A 15,139-nucleotide genomic window follows, 5' to 3' on the forward strand; every position below is an offset into this window, starting at 1 on the left:
ACATTAACTTGATCCTTAGCGGCTTATTTTAATACTTTTTGTTGATAGAATAAAAGACTACTCCCATACATACTCCATATGCATTTTTTTGAAATATAGCATACTATAACTCGTATAGGAGGTTCGTTTCCCGAAGGAAATCTATGAAACTCCGTAGTCGTAGTCAACACGATAGGCTGTTGCAAAAAACTATTTCGGAAATATCAAATGAACCCTCACGCCACGCTTAATAAATCGTAAATTCTAATATCGTTTACTTTTTTGGTCTAGTTTGTTCTTCCTTTAATTTTTATTCTTATATAAAGTGACAAGCTGTGTGCAAGATTTAGACAGCCGGAGTTACTCCAACAGGTTACTTCAGGTTTGATTCAATTCATGATTGGGCCGCTAACAAATGCAATATTAGGTTTCGTTCTAACGAGGGTTCTATTATAGGTTTAGAGCCGATACGTATTATACCACTTTTGTTTTTTTAATTAAAACCATTAATATAAGTATTTACATTAGCCAGTAATATGGTATCCAATTTTTTTTTGTTTAAAATTATTCATAATTTGCGCAAGGATACAAATACATATATTAAGTCTTTTTATATTTATTATAGAAACCATACATTCTTTTGCATTCACACTTGGAATGAAATTGTGCAGAAACATACAGAAAAAAAATACTTTCCGTGTTACCCAACTCTCACACTGATGAGATGACAACTAGCTGAGTACTATATTAACATGATGAAGATGAAAAACTATCCTTTCCATGCAATATGCTCTCCCGTACATAAGGAGAATAAGTTATGGTACATGTAATGCCCCCGTTTTATAAAAAATCTACAATTCATCCTTCTCATAATCCTCATCATCTGCAGGAGGAGGCGCTTCGCCACTCTGCTGGTAAAGCTTGGTGATGATTGGCTGGACAACGTCTTCAAGCTCCTTCTTTTGGGCCTTGTAGTCTTCTGCATCTGTGTCAGGGTTGTCCTCGAGCCATTTGATCTTCTCGTCAATGGCCTCCTCCATCTTCTCCTTATCTTCATCGGAAAGCTTGGCTCCAAGCTTTTCCTTGTCATTGATCTGGTTCTTGAGGCTGTAGGCATAGGATTCCAGCTCGTTCCTAGATTCCACTCGCTCCTTCAGCTTCTTGTCCTCATCGGCAAAAACTTCGGCATCCTTGATCATGCGCTCGATATCCTCGGGAGTGAGACGATTCTGATCGTTGGTGATGGTAATCTTTTCCTTGTTGCCTGTGCCCTTGTCTTCGGCAGACACCTGCAGAATACCGTTGGCATCGATCTCGAACGTTACCTCAATCTGAGGGACGCCACGGGGGGCTGGGGGGATGCCAGTCAAATCGAACTTTCCCAGGATGTGGTTATCCTTGGTCATGGGACGTTCACCTTCGAATACCTGGATGGTGACGGTGTGCTGGTTGTCAGAGGCAGTGGAGAAGATCTGGGACTTCTTGGTGGGGATGACAGTGTTACGTGGGATCAGCTTGGTCATGACACCACCTACGGTCTCAATACCAAGGGTCAAGGGGTTCACATCAAGCAGCACGAGGTCATTGGTGTCGTCCTCACCAGACAGAACGCCAGCCTGAACAGCAGCACCATAAGCTACAGCTTCGTCAGGGTTGATGCCTCGGGATGGCTCCTTGCCACCGAAGAACTCCTTCACCAGCTGCTGGATCTTGGGGATACGAGTGGATCCACCGACAAGCACAATCTCGTCGATTTCCTTCTTCTGGAGGTCAGAGTCTTCCAGCACCTTCTGCACGGGCTTCATGGTGGACCTGAAGAGATCCATGTTCAGCTCCTCAAACTTGGCACGGGTGAGAGTCTCTGAGAAGTCATCACCCTCGAAGAAGGACTCGATCTCGATCCTGACCTGGTGGCTGGCAGACAGGGAGCGCTTAGCCTTCTCCACTTCACGACGGAGCTTCTGCACGGCACGGTTGTCCTTTCTGATGTCCTTGCCCTTCTTTTTCTTGTAGAGCTTGATGAAGTGGTCCATCACTCGCTGATCGAAGTCCTCGCCTCCGAGATGAGTGTCTCCGTTGGTGGCCACGACCTCAAACACGCCGGAGTCGATGGTGAGGAGGGAGACGTCGAAGGTTCCGCCGCCCAGATCGAAGACGAGGATGTTCTTCTCTCCGTCCTTCTTGTCAATGCCATAGGCGATGGCGGCGGCGGTGGGCTCGTTGATGATTCTCATGACGGTGAGACCGGCGATGATACCAGCGTCCTTGGTGGCCTGGCGCTGAGCATCGTTGAAGTAGGCAGGGACGGTGACGACAGCATGGGTCACGGGCTTGCCCAGGTAAGCCTCGGCAGTCTCTTTCATCTTGCCCAGCACCATGGCGGAGATCTCCTCGGCGGCGAACACCTTCTCGCCCTGGGTCGTGGCGACCTTGATGTGAGGCTTGTCGTTCTTGTTGATTACTTTGAAGGGGAAGAACTGGATGTCGTGCTGCACGGACTTATCGGTCCATTCTCGCCCGATGAGACGCTTGGCGTCGAAGACAGTGTTCTCGGGATTGGTCGTCAGCTGGTTCTTGGCAGAGTCGCCGATCAAACGCTCGCCGTCGGCGGTGAAGGCGACGTAGGAGGGAGTGATACGGTTACCCTGGTCGTTGGCAATGATCTCCACTCGTCCATTCTTGAACACACCCACGCTAAATGGGAGGAAGAGAAATCGGTTTTAATATTGCAAAAAGTTTTATGAAATTGCAATATGGTGCCACAAAACGTATGATTATCTATCTTGAATAATCTTCAATGAGTAAACTTACCATGAATAAGTTGTTCCCAAGTCGATACCAATGACAGTTCCAACTTCTTCCTTCTTATCCTTCGCCGCCGCAGCCACTGCCACGACCGCGGCAATAGCCGCTAATGCAGTCCAACACCTCATAGTCTGCAAGAGAAAAGTAGAGTTAAATAATGCAAGAATAAAACAAGTCATAACAGTAAGTACAAATCAGTTTAACAACTATAACTATATTTATCCCGCTTAATGAAATGCCATTATACAAAATATAATTATCTTTATGCCTTAGTCCACTTCTAAAATCCAAAAAGTTTCTCAAAACCGACACATTGACAATCAGCCTGCCACCCGAGCCTCCCAGACGCCCCCAGAGGACCGCCGCTTATCCCGTTATGTTGACCACCTGCTGACGTCACATGTCCTACATAAGGGTTTTTGAACTTCCGGCTGTCATTTGCCATGAAAAGGCGGCGACGACATATGTTACCTTAGTAATTTAGAGGGGGGTTAACCTTAAGGCTTATGTACGCGAGAATCTTCCTCCCGAGGTTAAGTGATGAGTGATGACTTTGACAGGTGAAGCCGGTGCATTCCAACTCGAACATATTTACCACTTTAAACACTCGATCGAATATAAAAACATCTAAAAACAGCTGAACATGGTTTAGAAAAGTTTGTAGGTTATTCAAAAAGCGAAAATAAAGGGACTAGACCCGGAAATACGATATTTCTAGGAGGTTCTCGAATCTGCCTACGCCCACACCCCGCCCCTCGTCCCCGTAGGTAATTTAAGTAATTTTATGCAATAAACATGAATGTAAACCAACGTACAAGCATATGCAATAGCGTTATTAAAATCCTGATAAACACATACATCAATATTAACTTTTTGAAACCCTAAGAGAGAGATGCCGGTAATCTTCCCCTGACAGTCTAACCTAATTCTCCCATTAAATGTGTATATATCCACCTTTGCAATATCAACCCTATATAACTAATTACATTGCACTAATACTCACGTCGTGTAAAGACCCACTATATGAATCAAACGATTCAACCACTAGAAGTAATCACAGAACACCACTGAGTACACGTCCTCTCTTCCTCTGTCGGTGAATGACACTCGGCGTCCTAAGCTTGCGTTGGGATACATGTATCGTCTGCAAAGTCTCGTGGAGCTCTCTGATTGGTCCGTTTAGACCACGTGGTACAACTGGGTGAATTTCGATTGGTTGACGTCACACCAAGTCCGGCGCTCTCATTGGTACACGTCTTCCAAGATCGGAGAGGATGAGTTGCCGGTTCATTCGGCCGCCTTTTACTATTTTCCCAGGAGGCTTCATTTTTATATTTGATTTAAATGACATAGAAATAAGCAATATTATAATATAGATAATATCTATGTAAAGTATTGTCTTAATTATAAAGAGATGAGGAAAAATGGATGTTTGATAACGAATCTCAGGGAGCGCGCGGCATGTAATGGGTGCGAGCGAGGAAGTGACGTCAGCAAGACGACGACGATCGTCCACTCACTCTTAGCAAGCTGAAGAGAAAGTTCCCTTTCTCATCTCCCGAGAATTCTAGAGATTCTATTGGTAAGTTGCTTGTACACGTGTCCTTACTAGTAGTTTAACACGTTTGATAGGTGTTCTAGTTATCGTCATGGGGAAGTGTGTTCCCATACGGTCGATGATTAACGATTACGAAATGAATGTTCCGTTGCTAAGGTATCCATGCGTGGATCTTGTCTTCAAGCGGCTAATTATGCTATTATTAGAGCATTTATTAAGGATGTAGAATACCGTTTAATTGCCGAAGCTTTTAAAAGGCGACATAATTAAAGTAGTTAAAATATTCGTATTACAATTTGCTGTGAATTCTTTTTCCCAAAAGTAAAAAAAAAGAAAAAAAAATATATATATATACCACGACAGCGTGTTCTCTTTACAAACATTTTAACATTGTATCAAACATTATATCATGTTTTATATTAGCAGTGCCCAGTTACTACTACATGAAGTGTAAATAAAACCTATTAAATCGTGTGGCCACGCTATAGTATATTTTTTTTTATTAGTTCAAGTGTAGAAGGTACCACGTGGTCGACTACCGTAATGGTTGGTGGTCTCGTGTATTCCAAATCCTGTAGTATTGTACGGTCTTGTATGTTCATTGTTATAGATAAATTAGATGTAAATGGGTGAAATCACCGATCTTTATTTTTCCAACTTTTAACTGTAACAACTTGATTTTTTTCCATTATCTCTATGTAAGTGTTTTTTAATGATGAAATTATAGTGCCATATTGAATTAATATGTAAAATACTTCGGGCTGAATTTGTAGCTGCATTTTAGGAAAGTGACCCAATTTTTCCTATATAACCACTTTTTCATTTGTATTTCAGGAGTTCACTAACCTCTCAAAGCAGGAAGATGCTATACTTAAGGCAAGTATATTTTTACTGAATTGCATAAAGTACATTAACTAAATTATAATGATGAAATCATAGTGCCATATAGAATTATAATGTTAAATACTTCGGGCTGATTGTATATTGGTGTTCTTGTCTAAATTAGCAAGAATGCAAGGTTGTAACTTTATTTTTCTTTATTTATAGATAACCTAGTGTGGGGGGAAATGCAGATCAAGCCTTCCACATTTTAGTAAAGCTGGTGAGTATCATTGTTGTAATAAGCCCTTCCATTCCTTCCCTTTTTTTCTTTTTTAATCTCCAATAGATCTTATCCAACTATAAATATAGGTTGGAATCCTAGAAAATGTACCACTGAAGAAAGAAATGTGTATATATATAAAATCCAGTGATTACTATGAATATTATTGTAGATGATCAAAACTTCTGAACTTGTAATTCTCTAAATTACATCTGACCATTTGAACAGCACCAGCTATGACGTGTCCAGAAGGAAATGGTGTGCTTGGCCACCACCTCCGTTCCCTGAGTTCGGAGGAGGTGGAGAGATTGAAAAGGCAGGAGTCGCGAGGATTGCTGCCGGTCTTCCAGCAGAAGAAACTAGAATTAGAAGCGGGGAAAAATTGGGACAAGTTCTACAAGCGTAATGAAACCAGGTATGTATAGAGCTAGTTCTGAGGAATGATTTTTATCTTTATTTTTATATATTTATTTTTTAAGTTTAAATTCACTTGATTGAAAAATATACTATTCCATTGCAGGTTTTTTAAGGATCGACATTGGACAACACGGGAGTTTCAAGACCTTATTGGAGATGGGATGGTGAAAAGGACTTTGTTAGAGGTGAGTAATGAATTTGGCCATCTATGTGTGGTGCGAGTTATGGATATCTATTGGGTGTGGATTTGAATTTCCAGGAACTAATTTTTTTTTTCTATTCAAGGTTGGTTGTGGAGTTGGAAATTTCTTCTACCCATTGTTGGAAGATGGCTTGAACCTCTTTGTGTATGCCTGTGACTTCTCCCCCAGAGCAATTGAATTTGTGGAAAGCCATCCCATGTATGATGAAACAAAAGTCTCTGCATTTCAGTGTGACATTACCCAGGTGAGTTGGCAAAAGGAGTGTATGGATATATTTTGAAAGTTTATGCAAGATATGGTGTTATTGGAATTCAATAATGTTGGTATTAATTTTCATATTCATTTCCAGGATGAATTGCTTGAAAAGACGGGCCAAGGTGTTGACATTATAAGCTTAATCTTTGTCCTTTCGGCCATACATCCTGACAAATTCCAAGCAGCCATCTCAAACTTGTACCGTTGTCTGCGACCAGGAGGCATGGTGTTGGTCCGGGATTATGGCTTGTATGACATGGCTATGCTCAGGTTTGGGCCAGGAAGCAAACTTGGAGAGCGCTTGTATGTACGACAGGATGGCACAAGGTTGGTATATGTTGACTGGTTTAGATCTAAATCTCCCAAAATAGTGAGTTGTACATTCACAAAGTTGAATACAAAATACTGATTTATCTCCCCCTCCTCCCCCAGGGCTTATTACTTCATTGAAGAGGAACTTGCCCAGCTGTTCGAGAGTGTAGGATTTGTAACGGAGAGCAATTCCTATGTTACACGGCAAACTGTCAATAAAAAGGAAGGCATTGATGCCCAAAGGATCTTCATACAAGCAAAATTTGTGAAGCCTGAGCAATGATTTACTGGTTGGTATTTGTTTTCACCTTCTCTTGCTTTACTGGAATAATGTGGTCTTCCCATAGGAACCCATGTTTGTTGTAACTGCATATATGGCGCCGAAGGAGGAAGTAGAGTAAACCCTGTTCCAGGGTGAGATAACCAGTTCAAATTACCAGTTGTCTCAATGGAAGTAGGAACAAAATGGGCAACAATTTGACAGTTAATCTGACAAATCTTCATGATTTGTAAATCCCTTGTTTTTTTTCTCTTTTCAGAATACTGCTTTAGCAGTCATGTTTGGGCTGAAGATGTAATAATCCTGTACTTTTTGGAAGAAAGGTATGTAACTGTCAATGTGGCTGACTGCTGTATGTAGATTACCTTCCCATAGGAAACCATGTTAGTTGGTATTGCTAATGCGGTGCCGAAAGAGGAAGGAGAGTAACTCCTATTCCTGGGTGAGATAATGAGTTAAAAGTGCTGATTGTCGCAATGGAAAGAGGGACAAACAAATTTATAGCTTAAAATTGAGTTTAGCTGCCATATTTAATACAATTCTACCTGCCGTATTTAATACCATTCTATCCTTTATAGGATACCCTATGATGGAGGCAAGTAGTCAAGATGACCGGGTATTTTTGTAGCTACAGGAGCAGAACATGCAGGTAAGCAGTATCATGTGTTTTCAGTTTAGATTTGTCAATCTAGCTATAGTTTTTAATGCTGAAAGGGCCTTTTTAAAAGTTCTACATGAATAGGTCATAACATTTGATTTGAATTAGGTGCTCACATGCATAATGCCACTCCTGGTTAGCATCACCCAGCAAGATATCTTGAGCTTGTTACCCGAGCTGGGCCTCAGTGCTGTTCACACACCCAATTCAATGGGGAGATACTCGGAGGTCTTTGTACTTGTGTTTACAAGTGAATACTAATGTCAAGACAAATGAACTATGTGCATACAGGACATTGCTCAGTGTGACTTAAGGATAGGTTACTTTTAATGTATTTAAAAACCAAAGTGAAATCAGTCCTTGTATAACTACTCTTCAGCTCCATTGCTTGGGAAACCTTGCCATACAGTGAGTACTTTTATAAAATATCAAATATTGGGTCCAAGGTGTAGTCTTTGAATTTTTCAATTTTCAACTTCAACATTATTGTTGGGCAGTTATTACCTTCCCAAAAGCACCAGAAGGGAATATGTTCCCTTCTGGCCGTCAAGTGGAAGCAGAAGAAAACCTTTTCCAAGGGTGAGATGAGGAGTTAGCTCATACTTTTGGTCTCAATCGGATTAGGGACAAGCCATTTATATATTTGTGGTTGGTATTGCTTGCAATTTCAAGTAGCCTTATTTTAATGTCATCCTTACAGTATATAAGCAAATTAGCATATATTGAAGATTAAATTCCTTTAGTTAATATTGGTGGTAATTGCTTGTAGGGCAGCAAAGGCAAGTGTTCCAAGGCGATAAGTTTAAAAAGGCTAATTACAACAAAAGTGGGGAAAGAGATTGTTTGCTGTAATTTTGATGTCTGTACATATTTATTATTTTTTCAGGAAGCACTTAAGAGGCAAGTTGATGCACGAGCCGAGTATACTACTACACATTTGGAAAGGTACGTAACGGTATATAACCTGCATGTTTTTTGAATTTGAGTTCCTTCCCATAGGAAACCATGTTAGTTGTTATTGCTAATGCGGTGCCGAAAGAGGAAGGAGAGCAACTCCTATTCCTGGGTGAGATAATGAGTTAAAAGTGCTGATTGTCGCAATGGAAAGAGGGACAAATGAAACTGGCTGATTATCAGATTTTATTTGATATAACTATATTTGATACAACTTTGTTACATTATTTGTGTATTGCATGGTCTAGGCATATCAGGGAGTCTTGTGTGAAGTAACCAAGAATCTTGGAAATGTTTATGGCAGCAAGAAAATGTGTAGGTATGCAGTGGCAGATATACATGGAACTGTTTATATTTTTCAATAGAAAAATGCAATATAAGGCTTTAAATAATTATCTTTGGAGCAAATTGCTCCGTTAATTGGCAAGGAAATACAATGTGGTGGATAATTAAATTCAAATAGTTATTGACAGTGGTTGTAATTGTTTTTAGTGGGGGGGGGGGAGGCAGAAGTAGATCGGTGTTACAGGGTGCTACAGGTTCAAAATGCTAATTATAATTGAAGTGGAGAAAATTGATTTGTTTGCCATCATTATTTAATGTTTTACATTTTTCTGATTTCTTATTTCAGAAAGCAATTCAGAGGCAAGATGATGCACGAGTCAAGTATTCTGCTGAACATTTGGAAAGGTATGTAATGGTATATAACCTGCATGTTTTTTGAATTTGAGTTCCTTCCCATAGGAAACCATGTTAGTTGTTATTGCTAATGCGGTGCCGAAAGAGGAAGGAGAGCAACTCCTATTCCTGGGTGAGATAATGAGTTAAAAGTGCTGATTGTCGCAATGGAAAGAGGGACAAATGAAACTGGCTGATTATCAGATTGTTTATTTGATATAACTATATTTGATACAACTTTGTTAACATCTAATTTTTGTATTGCAGGAATGGTTTTTGAAGATGGTAAAGATGGTCTAGGCATATCAGGACTCCTTGAGTGAAGCAACCAAGAATCTTGGAAATTATTATAGCAGCAAGGAAATGTGCAGGTATGCAGTGACGGCTATACATGGATCTACTTATATTTCCCAGTAGAAAAATGCAAATTAAGGTTTTAAATGATCTTGAGTAAAGTTTGATATTCCTAGGGGAATTAATGAATATCAACAGAGTACCATCACATACCAGAAGTACTTTGTATACTGAAGTCAATTTGGATAAAAGTATTGAGCACATTGTTTTTGGGTTGGCTAGAATATTGTTAGCCTTTGTTACCTTCCCAAAAGCACCAGAAAGGAAAATGTTCCCTTCTGGCCGTCAAGTGGAAGCAGAAGAAAACCTTTTCCAAGGGTGAGATGAGGAGTTAGCCTATACTTTTGGTCTCAATCGGATTAGGGACAATCAATTTTTATTAGCTATATTTGGTATGGGTTTTGAATTACAAATTGGATTTTAATATACATATTACAATATAAACTTGAATGTGGTAGATACTTAAATTCCAGTAGTTATTGACAGTGGCTGTAATTGTATTTAGTGTGTGGGGGGGGGAGGGGGGAGGCAGAAGTAAATCTGTTCCAGGGTGCTACAGGTTCAAAATGCTAATTATAATTGAAGTGGAAAAAATTGGTTTGTTTACCATCATTATTTAATGTTTACATTTCTCATTTCTTATTTCAGAAAGCAATTCAGAGGCAAGATGATGCACGAGCCAAGTATACTACTGCACATTTGGAAAGGTACGTAACAGTATATAACCTACAAGTTTTTGAATTTGAGTACCTTCCCATAGGAAACCATGTTAGTTGTTATTGCTAATGCGGTGCCGAAAGAGGAAGGAGAGCAACTCCTATTCCTGGGTGAGATAATGAGTTAAAAGTGCTGATTGTCGCAATGGAAAGAGGGACAAATGAAACTGGCTGATTATTAGATTGGTTTATTTGATGTAACTTTATTTGATACAACTTGTTACATCTAATTTGTGTATTGCAGGAATGGTTTTCAAAGATGATGGCAGAGGTAACCCAAGCATATCAGGAGGACTTGATCCCTTAACAGTGGGTGACAAGATATTAAGTGGTGGCAACATCAGCCGCCAGGGATGAGATATTACGTCATGGCTATCCTCATGGCTGGCACCCCTGGTGATTGGGCGTATAACACTTTGACCCAAGGTGTTTGGCTTATGCATGTGAAATATCCTGTTTCAACCCTTTGGAGCCAAAATAGCCCTGTCATTAATGGGTTAATCAAGCAACCAAGATAACCTACCTTGGAAATGTTTATAGCAGCAACAAAACATGTAAGTATGCAGTGGCAGCTATACCTTTTAATTTCTAATACTTTTAGAAACCTGAATCATATATATATATATTTTTTTTTTTTTGCTCCAAGTTGAGCAGCTACCATCACATGCTGCAGTAGCTTAGTATGTTACTATTGGTAGATTTTTATATGAATTTGATTGGCTGGTAAGACTTACCTTCCCAAAAGCACCAGAAAGGAAAATGTTCCCTTCTGGCCGTCAAGTGGAAGCAGAAGAAAACCTTTTCCAAGGGTGAGATGAGGAGTTAGCTCATACTTTTGGTCTCAATCGGATTAGGGACAAGAAAATTACACAAGTATTTGATATGCTAAAATTAAAATTAAATTTTATATCCTATCCACACCACACCTCACACATTGCACATAGTTCTTGGTTGACATTGTTTCTGGGGGGTAAATCATTTATGACATGTAATGTGAATTTCCTTTTTTACAGCCTGAGTGCTCTTGGTGATGGAGATGCTTTTGGACCTGATTATTGGTGAGTAACTTAAGCTTTTGATAGAATGTTGCTAATGGGTAATAAACCTTTTAGGAGGTTTGACACAATCCTTCGTTTAATTTTATTTGAAATGCATGATACAACCACCATGAAATAAACTTCAAGGAAGAAATGTTACATTGGATAACTATTTTGGCTTTAAGTGATTAGCTGAATAGACTTTCTTGTGTAATATGCAGTTGATTGATACCAACCAGTGCAATTGTAAACAAGCCCTTGGCTTCTTGTTTGTTTCCAAATGATTACATTATTTTCAATTAAAAGTAATATGCCTCAATCTGGAACAAAAATACTTGAAAATGCTTTAGTTTTACACCTTCAAAACCAATCAAGTATTAAATTCAATTATTCCCATTAGTAGAAATCCTTTCCCGAGAGGTGATTGAATACCTTCCCATAGGAACCCATGTTGGTTGCAACTGCTAATATGGCGCCGAAAGTGGAAGTAGAGCAATTTCTATTCCTTGGTGAGACAGGTTGGGAAAGTCTTTACTTGTCACTATGGAAAGATACATTAACTTTCAGACTACTTTAATTTGACAGATTGTAGATTTGTGTTTAAAACCTTATTCCTTTATTTCAGGTAACTCTTCCTGAAAGATGGCTAGATGATAGGTCAGGCTGCACTTGAAGCCAACAAATATATGAAAAGGTATGCAAACTTTCATTTTGGGAGCATATAGGAACTGAGACAGCAAGTTGTACTTGCTGATAATGGCAATATAATGGCAACAAAGGGTGAGGTAATGTTTTGGAGCCATGTCCCTTTCTTTCCAAGACTGCCTGCATAGATTCAGCTGATATTCAAAGTGATGTATAAACTATACTAATCCCTGAGTATTCTTGGATGACTTTCGTGGTCACTGAGTTTTAACCCTGGATTGTTACATGGTTTTGAAAACTTTTCTTGTTTGTAATCCAAGTCTTCATTTATTCCAGCTTGCAGAAATGTGCTTGATCAGCCAGTACTGATAAAAGTAAGTGTTTAATGCTGTTAACTTTGTTTGCAAATAGAAACTGTAAATATAGACCGGGTTGAAAGATAATTTACCCAAAGTTTACTGAAAATAGTTGAATATGATGAATTTTTTGGCACCAGATCGGAGGAAAATATGCAGAAAACCTATGCTGGACTGATAATTTCAAATTGGCTTGCAAGTTGTCCTTGCTTAAAACCTTTTCTGATTTTCCAAAACTTGCCTTGCAGTGATGGCAGACTGGTTGTAGCATCTGTGTGGAAGATGTTCTGAAATAGTCTGTATTGAAAGGCTTAAATCAGTACATCCTTAAGGTAACCCTTCGTTTTTTCGTTTTTCCTTTCTCTTTTAAAGTACTCTTAAACTAGAACCAAACTTTTCCTGCCACGTTTTGATTACCTCGCTTTAATTTTATTGCTTCCAAGATCTAGGAACATGAAGGGATTATTTTAAAAGTACTTTATTAGTTGTAATTGTTTATGATGATATTGAAGTATTTGATAGATAATGATAGCTATTACTTCCACCAAGATCTGAGGTCTTCAAAGATCTAACCAATTTAAAGTGATTTTTCACAAATTTAATTCACTTTTTTTTTTTCTCTCCCACCCCTGCCCAACAGATTCGGTAGTTGATTGGACAAATCTGGCCAATGGTAAGGAAATTTTTCATTTAACTTATACAGTTCTATCTTGTCATTCTACTTACTGTGATGATAATTTTTGCTACTTCTGATCCCTGATTAGTTTCCACCAAGATCTCTGAGGAATTGGGGAAAAAAATGTTCAAATATATTGAATATGCGGCAAAACTAATTTCAATTTCTCCAATCAGGATGCCGACGAGACTTGAAATATAGTGCAAGTGTTGGTTTCCTTGGAAGGAGTTAGTCAGGTGTGTAAAAATATGAAAATAATTTATACAAGTTTATGATGAGGATAATTCATGAATAAGCTATCTTAAGTTTTATGATGACACTATTTGCTACTTATGATTTAGATGATTACTTCCCACCAAGATCTCTGAATAAGAAAGATAAACAAGATGGTTATATTAAAAAGAGTGAATCTAATGATGGTCCCTTTACAGGATTTCGGTACCATTGAAGAAAAAAAAAAGTTGGCTGCTTGCTTCTTTCAGGTGAGTACATATTTTGGTCGCTTGTCTAATCATAAAATGATGATCCCTAGTGTACTCTCTGATTTTGTGTGAAGTTAATGTTATATCTGAATATGCTTTACAAAAGGTGGAAATTTCGTGTTTCCATTTAGAATAATCTAATGAATGTATTACAGCTGGACAGCCACTACAGCATTGAAGGGCCAATGCTGATTAAGCACTAGAGGGTATGTATCAAAGGTAGATTCATGTTTTTATTTAAAGTATGTGCCATTCTAATAAGCTTTTAAAATGATGAACTATAAATGTGTGATTCCTGATCACTACTAGCTACTTCTGATTAGATAAACAACCACAGCAGCAGCAAAAAAAAAAAAAAAAAAAAAAAAAATTACTAATTACCCTTTTTATCATTGCAGGTTTTGGAACTTCTACAATGTGGAATAATAATTAAGTACAGGTAAGCATAATTTTATTTGAAAACTTTAATATTGTTTTCATGATGTATAACCTTTAAATATTCTGATTATTTATGAAAATAACTCGTCACTACCTCTGAAAACAAATGCATTAGGAATTCAATTTGTGTTTTTTGTTTTATTGAACACAAACCTTTTCTTTACAGGTTCTGTAATTTTCCATGGCCACAAGACCCCTGAATTATTTTATTGTAAGTATTTTGTTCAACATTTTATAGTAAATGCATATAACCTTTTATAATCTACCAGGTTAACAGTAGAAAGACCAATGATGGATACTTAATTAATGATGGGAGGAACCTGTCTCTAGTTTCAAACCAGGTTTTGTGGGACTTCATTGTATATCAAGAAATTTAAAGGATATAGTGTATGCTCCGATATCTTTCGGATAATACATTAAATCGTATACATTGCTTGATGGTCAATTGGTACCACTTTACCAGTTTTGGGATTACATGATCGGTTTTCCTGCATGATCCTGTACCGTGCGGCTGAGGGGTTAGATTTTTACATAGGAATTATATTTGTAATTGAATTTTATTAAATTTTACTTTTTATACTTTTCAGTTCCTGTGGCCTGTAAGCAGAGACCTACTTAATGAAGATGAAGTGAAACCATAATAAAAACAATAAATAAACCTGGTTTTTGCCTAATCCTCTGTACACCCTGAACAAAATTATTCTTAAATCCAGTTACTCATCATAACTATTCAGCAAGAATATCTTCAAACGTTCAATATAGCATGGACTAAATGGTTATTAATAAATCAAGACATGCGGAAAGTACACAAAGTAATGAACAAGTAATGAAACAAAAAGCAATTGGTTCTTCACCAATCCTGTACATAGATAGCAAAATGTACTGCCAATCTGAGTACTGTCAAGAACTTAAAGGTGGTCTCGATTGGTATTAGTTCTTTTTTAAAGATACCTGTGTGATGCAATTTACACGGCGATCGTTGTCGCGCAAAGCTTGCCCCTCTGAACACAGCCAAATTTCTCACGAAGAAATAATCTATTCGATGAATCGGGCAAAGGTCGGCACATGTCCCCAACCTTGCATACACTACCGAAATATCTTGCACTGTTCCACCAATAACAAAACCAGAAATATATCTTGATCATAGTGAGCTGAATTTTATGTAAATAGCAATATTAACGTTTGCCACTTTGACCACTAAAAAATCTAGATTTTCTCTTGTAAACTATTCGGT

General features: G+C 38.4%; 3 protein-coding genes across 4 annotated transcripts; 2 read left to right on the plus strand and 1 right to left on the minus strand.

Annotated features, from left to right (window-relative positions):
- Positions 1-579: 579 nt before the first annotated feature.
- Positions 580-3,880, minus strand: Hsc70-3 (heat shock protein 70 cognate 3). The gene is made up of 3 exons (XM_043020775.2): positions 3,788-3,880; positions 2,791-2,915; positions 580-2,673 (listed from the first exon to the last, which is right to left on the minus strand). Exons 2-3 carry the CDS (start codon positions 2,910-2,912, stop codon positions 831-833), a joined length of 1,965 nt encoding a protein of 654 aa, XP_042876709.1. The 5' UTR covers positions 2,913-2,915; positions 3,788-3,880; the 3' UTR covers positions 580-830.
- Positions 3,881-4,249: 369 nt separating this feature from the next.
- Positions 4,250-7,560, plus strand: LOC147468406 (tRNA N(3)-cytidine methyltransferase METTL6). The gene is made up of 10 exons (XM_086554020.1): positions 4,250-4,366; positions 5,177-5,218; positions 5,390-5,444; positions 5,679-5,859; positions 5,965-6,046; positions 6,147-6,308; positions 6,414-6,646; positions 6,752-6,921; positions 7,171-7,234; positions 7,490-7,560. Exons 4-8 carry the CDS (start codon positions 5,681-5,683, stop codon positions 6,912-6,914), a joined length of 819 nt encoding a protein of 272 aa, XP_086410146.1. The 5' UTR covers positions 4,250-4,366; positions 5,177-5,218; positions 5,390-5,444; positions 5,679-5,680; the 3' UTR covers positions 6,915-6,921; positions 7,171-7,234; positions 7,490-7,560.
- Positions 7,490-14,563, plus strand: LOC122256236 (uncharacterized). 2 transcript variants are annotated; one of them, XM_043020778.2, is made up of 16 exons: positions 7,490-7,560; positions 8,456-8,514; positions 9,469-9,572; positions 10,204-10,262; positions 10,516-10,825; positions 11,285-11,329; positions 11,934-12,002; positions 12,290-12,327; positions 12,558-12,641; positions 12,950-12,982; positions 13,162-13,221; positions 13,417-13,467; positions 13,623-13,673; positions 13,866-13,906; positions 14,072-14,116; positions 14,493-14,563. In XM_043020778.2, exons 3-5 carry the CDS (start codon positions 9,565-9,567, stop codon positions 10,626-10,628), a joined length of 180 nt encoding a protein of 59 aa, XP_042876712.2. In that variant the 5' UTR covers positions 7,490-7,560; positions 8,456-8,514; positions 9,469-9,564; the 3' UTR covers positions 10,629-10,825; positions 11,285-11,329; positions 11,934-12,002; positions 12,290-12,327; positions 12,558-12,641; positions 12,950-12,982; positions 13,162-13,221; positions 13,417-13,467; positions 13,623-13,673; positions 13,866-13,906; positions 14,072-14,116; positions 14,493-14,563. The 2 variants fall into 2 exon arrangements, with proteins under 2 accessions (XP_042876712.2, XP_086410147.1); XM_086554021.1 differs by lacking the exons at positions 7,490-7,560; positions 8,456-8,514 and adding an exon at positions 9,168-9,213.
- Positions 14,564-15,139: the final 576 nt, after the last annotated feature.

This window comes from Penaeus japonicus, unplaced genomic scaffold (genome assembly GCF_977035675.1).
Source record: "Penaeus japonicus unplaced genomic scaffold, GWHDUDI00000001_assembly GWHDUDI00000029, whole genome shotgun sequence".
Taxonomy (NCBI): domain Eukaryota; kingdom Metazoa; phylum Arthropoda; class Malacostraca; order Decapoda; family Penaeidae; genus Penaeus; species Penaeus japonicus.

Excerpts from the sequence above, each read along its gene's own strand:
- Hsc70-3 (XM_043020775.2), bottom strand. The coding sequence starts at position 2,912 with ATGAGGTGTTGGACTGCATTAGCGGCTATTGCCGCGGTCGTGGCAGTG. Across the intron at positions 2,674-2,790 it reads TTGGGAACAACTTATTCATG|CGTGGGTGTGTTCAAGAATG; the intron begins GTAAGTTTACTC and ends CCTCCCATTTAG.
- LOC147468406 (XM_086554020.1), top strand. The coding sequence starts at position 5,681 with ATGACGTGTCCAGAAGGAAATGGTGTGCTTGGCCACCACCTCCGTTCC. Across the intron at positions 6,047-6,146 it reads TGAAAAGGACTTTGTTAGAG|GTTGGTTGTGGAGTTGGAAA; the intron begins GTGAGTAATGAA and ends TTTCTATTCAAG. Across the intron at positions 6,309-6,413 it reads TTCAGTGTGACATTACCCAG|GATGAATTGCTTGAAAAGAC; the intron begins GTGAGTTGGCAA and ends ATTCATTTCCAG.
- LOC122256236 (XM_043020778.2), top strand. Across the intron at positions 10,263-10,515 it reads ACTACTGCACATTTGGAAAG|GAATGGTTTTCAAAGATGAT; the intron begins GTACGTAACAGT and ends TGTGTATTGCAG.